Genomic DNA, 13369 nt, shown 5'->3' with positions numbered 1-13369 from the left:
TTTCACTGTTTTTAAAGATCTTACTGCAGAAGTTCCCAAACACTTCGAATGGGGTGGAAAAGCCCCATCAAAGAATTCAGATGTCCTGCTGGTTCCTTTGGCTACAACATCAAAACTCTTGCAGAAATGAAAAAAAAAAAAAAAACATACGTATCTTTATAGCAGCATGATTTATAATCCTTTGGGTATATACCCAGTAATGGGATGGCTGGGTCATATGGTACTTCTAGTTCTAGATCCTTGAGGAATTGCCATACTGTTTTCCACAATGGTTGAACTAGTTTACAGTCCCACCAACAGTGTAAAAGTGTTCCTATTTCTCCACATCCTCTCTAGCACCTGTTGTTTCCTGACTTTTTAATGATCGCCATTCTAACTGGTGTGAGATGGTATCTCATTGTGGTTTTGATTTGCATTTCTCTGATGGCCAGTGATGATGAGCATTTTTTCATGTGTCTGTTGGCTGTATGAATGTCTTCTTTTGAGAAATGTCTGTTCATATCCTTTGAGATCACTTGGACTCGGGAAGGGGAACATCACATACCGGGGCCTATCACGGGGAGAGGGGAGGGGGGAGGGATTGCATTGGGAGTTATACCTGATGTAAATGACGAGCTGATGGGTGTTGACAAGTTGATGGGTGCAGCACACCAACATGAAACAAGTATATATATGTAACAAACCTGCACGTTATGCACTTGTACACTAGAACTTAAAGTATAATAAAAGAAAATAATAACAAAATTAAAAAACAAAAAGGAAATAAAAAAAAAAAAACAAAAGTATGGTTCTGTTCTTGATGAAATGCCCAAGGAGGGTGTCTGGATACCAAGCCAAACACTGAGAGTGGGGATTAACTGCGTTTGAGATGTGACTGAAAACACGTTCAGCTGCTTTGCTCTACAGGGATCGCTGCCTCCTCACAAGCTCCACTGTGATGGATACACCCTATGTGACCCCCAGTGAGTCACACCTTTTCAACTCTCCTCATCTTGAATGCTGACATTTGCAGAGCGTGAGGTCCCCTGGGCAGACTGTGCCATGGTCAAGCCTTCGTGACCCCTGTGACCCACATGTACATGTCCAGAAGGTCTCCTGGAGCCAGTAAGTCTGGGACAACACGAAAACCACAAAAGAAGAAAAACGGCTAGTACCTGTCTTAGCTGATTGGGCAACCTTGCAACATTCTACAATTGTAGCATGCTCTACTGTAACTGATCAGTCAACCTCCGTGACACTGTGCTCTATGACCCCTCCCACCTTGTGATAATGTATCTTGCAACCTTCTTCCCCTGCCTGCAATAAATGGCCCCTAACTGTAACTTTCCACTGCTTACCCTAACCTATGAAATGAGCTCCAATCGCACCACCCTCCACCCTCCCAAAAAGGGCTGACTCCCTTTTTGGACTCAGCCCACTCGTACCTGGGTGACTAAACAGCCTTGTTGCTCACACTTTGCCTGTTCAGGTTGTCTCTTCAATTAGGCGCATGCATCACACACAGTTGATGGGATGAGATGCCACATCCTCGATTGTACTACCCATTATAGGACTAGAGACACTCTACGTTGCTGACTTTGAAGAAGCCAGCTTCCATATTACAAGGGAGCCTGCAAGAGGGCCAGGTGGAAACGGACTGCAGGTAGCCTCTAGGGGCTGTGTGGCCCCACATTGACAGCCAGCAAGGGGAATCTCATATGTGCAACCACAAAGAATTGAATTCTGCCAACCACAGGAGCTTAGAAAGGGATCCACGATCCAGAAAGAAATGCAGCCCAATCATGATTCTAATTGTGGCCTCATGAAACTCCAACCAGAGCACTTAGCTAAGTCATTTCTGAACTCCTGATCCTTGGGACAGTATGCTATAAATGAATGCTTTCTAAATCCATTACTAAATGGATTTAGAAATCCATTGAGTATTTGGCAAACAGTTACCTGACAATAGAAAATGAATATAAACATCCTTCTAGTTTAGATAAAAAAGATAGATAGTAACATAACATTTTATGTCAAAAGGACATTAGCAGGTATTAAAGTGATGCCTTAATGATATATTTGATTCTAATGGATAATTTTACCTATTATAATCCAGAGCAAAGAAGAAAAAGGAAGCAGGGAAAGATTCCATAGAAGAAGGAACCAGGTGTCTGAAGCACAGAGGTCTAACTATTTGCAACTCATCCTGTGCCTTAAAAATGGGAAGAATAGGCTATCTATTATTAATTAATGACAGAAAACGCCAAAGCGGCATTGGCATCACTGTATTAAAACTTAATGCCCCAGTATATCATTTGTAACCACCTAAAATTGAACTGAAGCTATAACTGGTTTTGAAAGAGTGCAGCAAAGCAAGATTATGAAACAGGTATATTGATATTTGTGTGATCTTTTGACCATTTGTTCTCAAATGTGGCTTTCTGTTCACTGTCTGTTGGAATGTAAAATATTTTTAATAAATTAAGGACTTCAGATTAAAAAAAAGAAAAATTCCTAAGCATCATCCCAGAGTTAACTGAATAAAAATCCTCAAAAATAAGACCTGTTACCTCTCTCCAACCGCTACACACACACATACACCCACACACAATACACATGCACTTCATATACACACCAAAGACTTCATGAGGTTCTAGTGTAGCTAGCCTAGTCACTGGTATTTGCCATAACAGAGCTCATCACTAACAGGTCACTTCTTTTTGTGCTAGAAGCACCTTGTATATGTTATACATCTAGTTCAATGGTTCTCAATCTTGCCTGCACAATATAATTACTTGAAGAGCTTTATAATTCCTAATGCTGAAGCTTTTTCCTAGAGCAATTACATCAGAATCACCAAGCATAGTAGCCACTATTTTTAATTTGTAAAGCTCCCCAGATGGTTGCAACATGCATTTAAGTTTGAGACTGCTGAGCTGTAGATAATAGTTTGCACTTTCTGCATCCTTCCTAATACATAATTATGTAGTCCAAAACCCAAACACTGCCTGGGAGGTATGTAGGCCAACTATGACTGTCCCACTTTGACAGAACATACAGCTGAGGTCGATCATTGGGGACCACACTATAATAATTCCTTTTTATCGAACTTCATGTTTATTATATTTATTTCTTTAAAAAAGTGCAATCTAGTTATCATTATCCCAGTTTATAGACAAAGACACACGGTCTCCTGAGTTAGAGGGAACTGCCCAAATGAGTAACATGACCTGAGGCTGAGTGACACCAAAGCTTATGATGCCTTCACAAAACCAGTGATTCTCAAAGTGTAGTCTCTGGACCAGTAGCATCAGCATCACCTGGGAACTTGTAAAACAAACAAACAAAAAAAAATGCAAATGCTGTGACCCAATCCCAACCCTACTAAGTCATAATCTTCCAAGATGGGGCCCAGGAATCTGTGTCTTGACAAGCCCTTCAGGTGATTCTGAGGCTCATTATAGGTAGACAGTGTACTAGATTCTTCTGTCTCTATCAGCTGCTCACCTTTGGAGACTCAGCATCTGGCAAGAGACCTAAAAATGTGTGGGCACCTCAGTGAGTAAGATGGGGTGAGGGAGGAGGTTTTTCTCTCGCTATCTTCCCTTCCTCTCATTTCCAATTTACATTAACAATCTATGTTGAAAATGTGAGGGGATGTATCAGAGATACCATATGGGAAAAAAAATGGTGGAGTTATGCTGGTCATATTTACTTGCAGGGGTGCCTAGCTATGTTGAGCTACTTTCACACAAGTGTGACCATTTTAATATGTTGACGAATGGTTTATCCTTTGAATCAAAGTATGGAGAGTTTTCAAAGTTTCATTAAAAATGAGTATCCCAACTGTTTCCAGGGAAATGAATTTGTGATCTTAAGGGCTTTGGGGTAATTGGTGTTGAGGGAACCAAGGCAGTTGGTTTCCTTTCTCGGATGGAAGCTGCTTCAGTTTACTACCATGCTATAAAACCCAAGTGCCGCTGACCTGCTTAGTGTATTTCTGCTATGCTTAGGGTTCATTCATTAGAACTGTACATTTGACTAGGGGGAAATCAAAATTAAAAGGCCACTCGTGTTTGACTTATCAGAGATGTCTATTAATATTTTCTGAGCAAACTGCAAAGTCTTTTAAAGAAGTATATAAAATAGGCTTTTGGTATATTCAGGTCTGATGGAAATTTGTCTCTTGGGATGGGGTGAGATGGGAGAAAGAGAAAGCAATAAAGACAGAGAAGAGGAAAAAAAAGAGAAAGAGGAGAATGGGGAAGAGCTGAAAAGAGACAATAATTCACAAGGGGAAGAGACAGAAGAGGTAAACCAAAAAAAAAAAGGAGAGAAAGAAAGGAGGAGTGAAGAAATAAGAGGTGGGGTCAGAAGGATTTAAAAAGGGGAAAGAAAAGAGTTTGGGAAAAGAGGGGAAGGAGAGAGAAGGAAGAAGAGAAAGACATATGGGCCACAAAAAATAAAATAAAGCAATGAATGCAGACTTTGGAGCCTAGTAATTTATTGTGAAGTGGCACTTGTATTAGACATGCTGCAGAGATGCTGGCTCCAAAGGTTAATAATGGCAGTAATCATGATTCCAATTTATAGCAAATGCAATGAAAGGCAGCCAGACCCCAAACAGAGAAACCCTACGGGATGGCAGTGGAATAATAACATAGCAGCAGTCGAGGAATACAGGGATGCTGGGAGATTGGATTCAGTTCTCCTGTGTTCGACAACTATTTTGTATCTGGTGTACAATCCAATGTTAAAAAGAAAAAAAAAGTATACTTATTACTAGATGTCTGAATCAGAGCAAAGAAGTTTAGGTGTTCACATGAACACATTTTAAGTTTTATTCTGTGATTCGCCTCCTCTGAGCACTGACTTTTAGTCCAGATTGGTCTTTTACACCTCCTTTCCTTTCTGTCCTTGCTGCTCATTGTTTTTCTACTGCCAGTCATCAGTACCGCTGTTTCATTGCAAATGCCTGCTGTCTCTGAAGCAGAGCCATTGCAGAACAGGCATAACTACTCATCCTCTTTCCTAGTTGTCAAAGCCCTTTTCTCTTAATGCAGGTTTATTTATTTGTATGTATTGTCTTGATAGATTACCCATCAAGATTCCTTTTAATCAGCGGTCTGTGTGTGTGATGAGCACTCATCTCCATTATAATCTCCTCTGCCCCCATTACCACAAAGTCCTAGCTCTTTGCAGATCATTAAGTTTTGGAGGAGAAACAAACTTCCTCTGCATAATAGAGGGAGAAAAACTTAGAAAGCCCAGGGCAAGGAGAAGGGGGTTAGGAGCAGAAATGGGAGAAAGACAGACCCCATTCATTCAGATGGTGGAAACTTGTGTGCAGTGTGTATGTGGAAACCCTATAAAAATATTCTGCAGTGTCAACTACCGGTATGAATTCTGAGTAAATTGTTGTTGTGGATCCCAAAGAAGAGGCAGAGATTCTTATCTGGTCTGCATAAGGTTGGACAAAGGCAGCAGTCGTGGGGGGTGTCAGATGTGAAGAGGATGGAATTAGAAGAAATCCTTGGACATCACAGACTTCTACATGCCATGGAACTGGGGATCTTAGGGGATGGATTTCAAAAGGGATCAAAGCAATTTAATTTGGATCTCCAGGGGTGCCTGTAGCTACTTTGGTTTCCATATGTATAAGAATAAACTATATGGTGGGGTGTGTATGCTATTTGATACATAAACCTTTGATACCTTTAAGGATGACCTGTTTTCAAATAGATTCATGACAGCAAGTTTTCTCTCCCTGTTCAGACCATAAGCTCCGTAAGGATACAAGTGTATCTTCTCTGACTTTTGAATAACCTGCAGCATCTAGTTTAACCCTTAGCACATACAAAGTGTTTAGTAAGGGACTGTGTCTCCTAGACTGCCTGGATCCACTCACTTTCTGCCACCCCACCCTCTGGGGTTTTTCCAGACTCTCATTCCCTTTTGGAGATGATTCACCCAGGAGGGAGGGGCATCTGCACACCTGGATTGCAGAGAACCAGGTACAGTGATGACCTACAGACACCTCTGGTTTACAGACATTGGCAGCATGGTTTTTTCAACTATGAAAGTTACAGTAATTATCCTCCAATGCCAGGAATGGAATCCCTTGATAGACCTCAATCTATATTCAAGACTCAAGTCAAGCACCAGCCTGTATTTAAAAACTAAGGAAACAATGGAGGTTTATTGAAATTATGTCATTATAGTTGACAAAGAGAAACTATTTCAACCGAGAACTGAATTGAATAAACCTTTCTCAGAAACTCTCTTTGTTTAATGGGCAATTACAGTATACCAGCATGGGTGTGCCACAGAGGATCAAAGTCCACAGATACTGATTATATTCCTATCTAGGAAGGATCAGTATGAAATACACATATGATGGGGCTCTCACAGAATGGGATATTTTCCCCCTTTTTCTCTCATGTCTCAATGTTCCTCTGGGAACTGTGTGAAGGTAAAGTCAAAAAGAAAGTTCTTACATTCTTAAATCCTCTGTAAAGGATCTGAAGCTCTTTCTTGGTAAATTTGCTCTGGGCTTCCAGAAGCTCAAGGGCCTCAGGCCGATGCCTGACGGTGGCCATCTCCAGTTCATCTTCCACGCTGTCTGTGGAAGAAAACAAGAAAGAGCCTTAGGACCAGCCGCTGCTCACCGAGGTTTACACATAGCAACACAGGAAAACAGAAGAACATGTCTGCTAATGTCTGTGATTGTCCACAGAGGAAGGACCCTCACAATGCCAATAAGGCCTTTACATTTCCCAGTTTAAGCGCATTAAGCTAAAACACTTGTACATGATTTCTTTTGCATATTCTTGTCATTAATGTAGATATTACAACTCTAGCATTTTTTTTAAGATAACAAAAAAGAGCACAGGAATTTATTTCAGATAATCAGTGCATTATATGATTACTTCAAATAAAAAGTTTAAGTAGTAATATACATTACTCTATAAATCTAACAGTGTAGTAACGTATATTTCTTTATTTTTTCCAACGTTTAAGTTCAGAGGTACATGTGCAGGATGTGCAGGTTTCTTACATAGGTAAAGGTGTGCCACAGTGGTTTGTTGCACAGATCATCCCATCGCCCAGGTATGAAGCCCAGCATCTATTAGCTATTCTTCCTGATCCTCTCCCTCCCCCAACAGGTGCCCAGTGTGTGTTGTTCCCTGGCAATGTGTCCATGTGTTCTCATCAATCAGCTCCCACTTACAAGTGAGAACATGCAGTGTTTGGTTTTCTGTTCCTGCATTAGTTGGCTGTAGATAATGGCCTCCAAATCCATCTATGTGCCTGCAAATAAAATGATCTCTCTCCTTTTTATGGCTGCATAGTATTCCATGGTGTATATGTACCACATTTTCTTTTTCCAATCTATCATTTGTGGGCATTTAGGTTGATTCTGTGACTTTCCAATTGTGAATAGTGCTGCAACAAACATATGCATGCATGTATCTTTATAACAGAATGAATTATATTCCTTTGCGTTTATACCCTGTAATGGGATTGCTGGGTCAAATGGTATTTCTGCCTCTAGGTCTTTGAGGAATCACTGCACTATCTTCCACCATGGTTGAACTAATTCACACTCCCACCAACAGTGAAAAGTTTCCCTTTTTCTCTACAACCTCACCAGCATCTCTAGCATTTTTAAGGTACAGTTAGAAAAAAAAAAAAATCACCAGTAGTCCAACCTGGAATTTGTTTCTATATAACAACCACTAGTTATAAACAACGAAATTGTCATTTAATAATAATCAGTTTTGTGCCCTATGTATAATGCAACTACAAGATAGACTCTGCTAATGTTCTCTAAGGATTCCATTGAAATCAGATATTTTGCACGGCTACTTGGGAGGCTGAGGTTGGGGGATTGCTTGAGCCCAGGAGGCTGAGGCTGCAGTGAGCAGTGATGGCATCACTGCAGTCCAGTCTGGGTGACAGCATGAGACCATGTCTCAAACAAACAGACAAACAAAAATAGAACCTTAGACTGTCAGAATTGAAGGACATCTGAAGAAAGATATAAGGAGACAGAGAAAGAAGGAAACCTCCCTAATTCATTCTATGAAGCCAGCGTCACCCTAATAACAAAACCAGCAAATGACATACCCAAAAGAGAACACTACACACTACAGACTGATATCCTTGATGAACATATATGTTAAAATCCTTAACAAAATACTAGCTAGCCAAATCCAACAACATATCAAAAAGATAATTCACCATGTTCAAGTGGGTTTCATACCAGGAATGCAGGGATGGTTTAACATATGCAAGTCAATAAATGTGATACACTACATAAACAGAATTAAAAACAAAAATCACATGATCATCTCAGTAGATGCTGAAAACCATTCAACAAAATCCAACATTCTTTTATGATTAAAACTCAGCCAAATTGGCATAGAAGGCACATACCTTAATGTAATAAAAGCCATCTATGACACACCCACAGCCAACATAATATTGAATGGGAAAAAGTTGAAAGCATTCCCTCTGAGAATGGGAACAAGACAAGGATGCCCACTCTCACCACTCCTCTTCAACGTAGTATTGGAAGTCCTAGCCAGAGCAATCAGACAAGAGAAAGAAAGGGCATCCAAACTGGTAAAGAGGAAGTCAAACTCTCATTGTTTGTTGATGACATGATTGTTTACCTTGAAAATCCTAATGACTTCTCCAGAAAGCTCCTAGAACTGATAAAAGAATTCAGCAAAGTTTCTGGATAGAAGATTAATGTACAAAATCAGTAGCTCTTCTATATACTAACAGTGGCCAGAGAATCAAATCAAGAACTCAACTCCTTTATAATAGCTGCAAAAATATAAAATACTTAGGAATATACCTAACAAAGGAGTCAAAAGACCTCTACAAGGAAAACTACAAAACACTATTGAAAAAAATCATAAATGACACAAACAAATGGAAACACATCCCATGCTCATGGATGGGTAGAATAAATATTGTGAAAATGACCATACTGCCAAAAGCAATCTACAAATTCAATGTAATCCCCATCAGAATACCACCATTATTCTTCCCAGAATTAGAAAAAACAATTGTAAAATTCATGTGGAACCAAAAAAGAGCCTGCATAGCTTCATAGCCAAAGCAAGACTAAGCAAAAAGAACAAATCTGGAGGCCTCATACTACCTGATTTCAAACTATACTATAAAGCCATAGTCACCAAAATGGCATGGTACTGGTATAAAAAGTGGCACACAGACCAAGGGAACAGAATAGAGAATTTGGAAATAAACCCAAATACTTACAGCCAACTGATCTTTGACAAAGCAAACAAAAACATAAAGTGGGGGAAAGGATACCCTTTCAACCAATGGTGCTGGGATAATTGATTAGCCTCATGGAGGAGAATGAAACTGGGTCCTCTTCTCTCACCTTATACAAAAATCAACTCAAGATGGATTAAGGACTTAAATCTAAGACCAGATGCTGTAAAATTTCTAGAATATAACATTGGAAAAACCCTTCTAGATATTGGCTTAGGCAAGGATCTCATGACCAAGAACCCAAAAGCAAATGCAATAAAAACAAAGATAAATAGCTGGTACCTCATTAAACTAAAGAGCTTTTGCATGGCAAAAGGAATAGTCAGCAGAGTAAACAGACAACCCACAGAGTAGGAGAAAATCTTCACAATCTATACATCTGACAAAGGACTAACATCCAGAATGTACAATGAACTCAAATCAGTATGAAAAAAACCAACAATCCCATCAAAAAGTAAGTTAAGAACATGAATGGACAATTCTCTAAAGAAGGTATACAAATGACCAACAAACATGAAAAAATGCTCAACATCACTAATGATCAGGGAAATGCAAATCAAAACCATAATGCAGTACCACCTTACTCCTGCAACAGTGGCCATAATAAAAAAATCAAAAAACAGTAGATGTTGGTGTGGATACAGTGAACAGGGAACACTTCTACATTGCTTGTGGGAATGTCAACTAGTACAGCCATTATGGAAAACAGTGAGGAGATTCCTTAAAGAACTAAAAGTAGAACTACCATTTATCAATCCCACTACTGGGTATCTACCTAAAGCAAAAGAAGTCACTATTCAAAAAAGATACTTGCACACGCATGTTTACAGTAGCACAATTCACAATTGCAAAATCACGGAACCATCCCAAATGCCCATCAATCAATGAGTGGATAAAGAAACTGATATATTTATATAATGGAATACTACTCAGCCATAAAAAGGAATGAATTAATGGCATTTGGAGTGACCTGGATGAGACTGGAGATTATTATTCTAAGTGACATAACTCAGGAATGGAAAACCAAACATCATATGTTCTTACTGATTTGTGTGAGCTAAGCTATGAGGACACAAAAGCATAAGCATGATACAATGGACTCTGGGGACCTGGGGGGAAGAATGGGAAACAGGAGAGGGATAAAAGACTACAAATATGGTGCAGTGTATACATGGGTGATGGGTGCACCAAAATCTCACAAATCACCACTAAAGAACTTACTCATGTAACCAAATACCACCTGTACCCCAATAATTTATGAGGAAAAAAAAGAATTGAAGGACATCTGCTCATTTTACAAGTAAAGTGAAAAAAGAAATCAGGTATTTTGACTTGAGCTACAAAATAAAATGTTCAGATTAGGTGCTGACATGGGTAAAGTAACCAGCAACCAGTTGGTTTCATGGGTACATACTGGATGGACGGGGGCCTACGGGATGTTCTATTTAGGTCTATTTTGTAGTGAATAGAGTCAATAGGTATAGATAAGCTTTAAAATATTGTACTCTGCTTTGTGAATTATGTTTACACTATAATTTCTCAAAGATGTTTTATGCAAAAGGGAATTTCGTGCCCATAGATGTTTGGAAAATGTTGTGAACTTTAATATAATTTTGTCACAAAATATTAAAAAATATAGGTTTGAGAAGACCTGTAACAAAGAGGCCTGTTTAATTTTGCATAACCCAAATGACCCCAAAGGTATTTGTCCACAAAACCTTTTCTGGCCCAAGTAACATCTGGTATTATCTGCACATTTGCCGTAGGGTCACGTAAGCACAAATCTGAAAGATTTGGAAATATATTAGGGTTCAGGTGCTTGTGTCTCAAAGAATATCATCCTTTAGTCCAGCTCCTTTGAAGTAGGGTCAGATGGTGGCCTATAGGAATTCTCTCTGTTGTGTAAATCAATCCACACCTCAGATGAAGAACTTAGCCAGAATAAAAACATCCAGGCTCAGTATGAAACCATGGCTTCCCTTTTCTATCCTTTCTTCTTGACTACACATTCTAGACTCAGAGAGAAGGATCTAAGGATAACAGTCAGCTCCTCTCGTCCCAGGACCACTAGGACCCCAATCCCTTGTCCCATGGGTCAGTTGGAAATGTGGTCCTCTTTGCCAAAGTCGAGTCATTTTTGACACTAATAATGCTACCTCTTGCTAACATCTGCTCCTCCTTATTGCTTTGCCTCACTGAGAACACTGAGGGGCCAAAGTTCTCACTTAGCAAAGAAGAGAAGGTCAGTGGTACCCTAATCTTAGCATATCTTAATTATTGCCCTCAAGGAGTTTACCAAAAACAACAACAACAATATTGGTGATGAAACAAACACTTGGAGTGGCTATATTTGCGAAAACGAGTAACAGATAAAAATACTTGCTTTGCACTTTTTATATTGTAATAACTTATCTGGAAAGAGTGAAATGGAAAAGCTTCAGAATAGTGATTGATAAAAAAAAAGAAAAGGACATGAAAAGATGAGAAGGCTAAGAATAAACTGAGCAGACAAGGATAAAATTGGTGGGAAAGTAAGTAGTTGTGCTCCTAAAGTATGTGGGAAGAGCTAAAAGTAGCTGGAAAAAGGCACCTAGGCATTAACAAATTGATCTGGGCTTTATGGGGAAAATCAAAAAAGCCAAAATGGGGCTCCTTCAATTTTCTCCTTCATTCATTTGAACAAATGGGTTGATTCTATTCAATGGGTCCTGAGATAGAAAAGATGACGGAAAATGTTGCTTTTAGACTGCTGTTGATCCAATGACTTCAACTATGTTGTATGACTGTATTTGCCAATGCAGGAGTAAATACCATGCAACAGACCTTACGTAAATAGATAATATCAAATAGAAAGGGTGTGCTTTCTTGAACAACGTCTGATGCAATCTTCTTTTGAATCATTTATAGTGCAATTTCTTCAACCTAAAATGTTCCACTTTCCTTTTCCACATGTTAAAATGTATATATCTTTCATGATCCAATTTAAAGATAAGTGCCTCATCTCTGAAGTCTCTCTGGATTGCCCCACTATGCAGAATTGATGACCTCCTGGTCATCGTTCCTACACTCTGGTTCTTGTCTAGCATGTAAAACATAACATCACGATCTGCTCATGTTTGTTTTCTCCATTGTGCATTTTTTTGCAGACAAGATCAATATCTTGCATGTTTTGTTTATCCTCTGAACCTAACAGGGAGTCTGATACTCCTTTGTCACTTAAAAATAATCTGGTAAATGATATTCCTGCTCAACTTTCTGATCCTCTCCAATCCCTTGAATATTCGCTGCCCTATAGGGAAATAATTTTCAAACTGAAATTTGTGGCCCGTTGGTGGACCTCAAATGTCTTCTTCAGAATCACTATGTTCTCTATTCATTGTGTTGGGAAATACAGCAAAAGCAGAGGGGATTTTAATTAAATTTTCTGAGCAGTCTTTCAATCATAACATAACCTTGTCTAGACCTAGTGACCCTCTACACAGGAAAGAAACAAAACAGCAGATGAACTTCTGGGCCTTTGTATTGGACAGCAATCTGAGCTGTGCTACAAACAGAGTTTCTTTCTCTGCAGATGCAAAGTCTGAGACAAAAGACACAGGGCTGGAGGATCAGTATAATTGAATTAAGTGTGTATGATAGGATGATCATCACATGCAGCATTTAAAAAAAGAAAAAGAAACAACAACAACAACAAAAAAAAAAAAAAAAAACGCCCTTGAAGTGTCTGCCTGTGGGCTCTCTTGCTTTTTCAGCAGTCTGGTACCTTACTTCTTAATCACTCCTACCTGCCAAAGGGCTGTTTCTATGTCTAGGCAGCTGACAGGCTCTAAAAACAAAACTGAAATCATCAGCAATCACCAGCATACGGTAAGTTAAAAAAGCAACACCACTACCATCCTGGCTAACAGGGTGAAAACCCGTCTCTACTAAAAATACAAAAAAATTAGCCGGGCGTGGTGGTGGGCGCCTGTAGTCCCAGCTACTCAGGAGGCTGAGGCTGGAGAATGGCGTGAACCTGGGAGGCGGAGCTTGCAGTGAGCCGAGATCGCACCACTGCACTCCAGCCTGGGCGACAGAG

General features: G+C 39.5%; 1 protein-coding gene across 6 annotated transcripts in view; it reads right to left on the bottom strand.

Annotated features, from left to right (window-relative positions):
• Window positions 1-13369, bottom strand: part of KCNIP4 (potassium voltage-gated channel interacting protein 4) — a 1209980-nt gene that overhangs the window by 117126 nt on the left and 1079485 nt on the right. For all 6 annotated transcript variants that reach the window (XM_026456087.1, XM_026456089.1, XM_026456090.1 and 3 more), the window contains one exon: window positions 6477-6601. In XM_026456087.1, the coding sequence (XP_026311872.1) occupies window positions 6477-6601 (125 nt within the window). The remainder of the gene's footprint in view (window positions 1-6476; window positions 6602-13369) is intronic.

The sequence above is a fragment of the Piliocolobus tephrosceles genome, chromosome 3 (genome assembly GCF_002776525.5).
Source record: "Piliocolobus tephrosceles isolate RC106 chromosome 3, ASM277652v3, whole genome shotgun sequence".
NCBI classification, from domain to species: domain Eukaryota; kingdom Metazoa; phylum Chordata; class Mammalia; order Primates; family Cercopithecidae; genus Piliocolobus; species Piliocolobus tephrosceles.
Note: the sequence above shows the minus strand (reverse complement) of the source record. Positions and strands in the feature narration are given on the sequence as shown.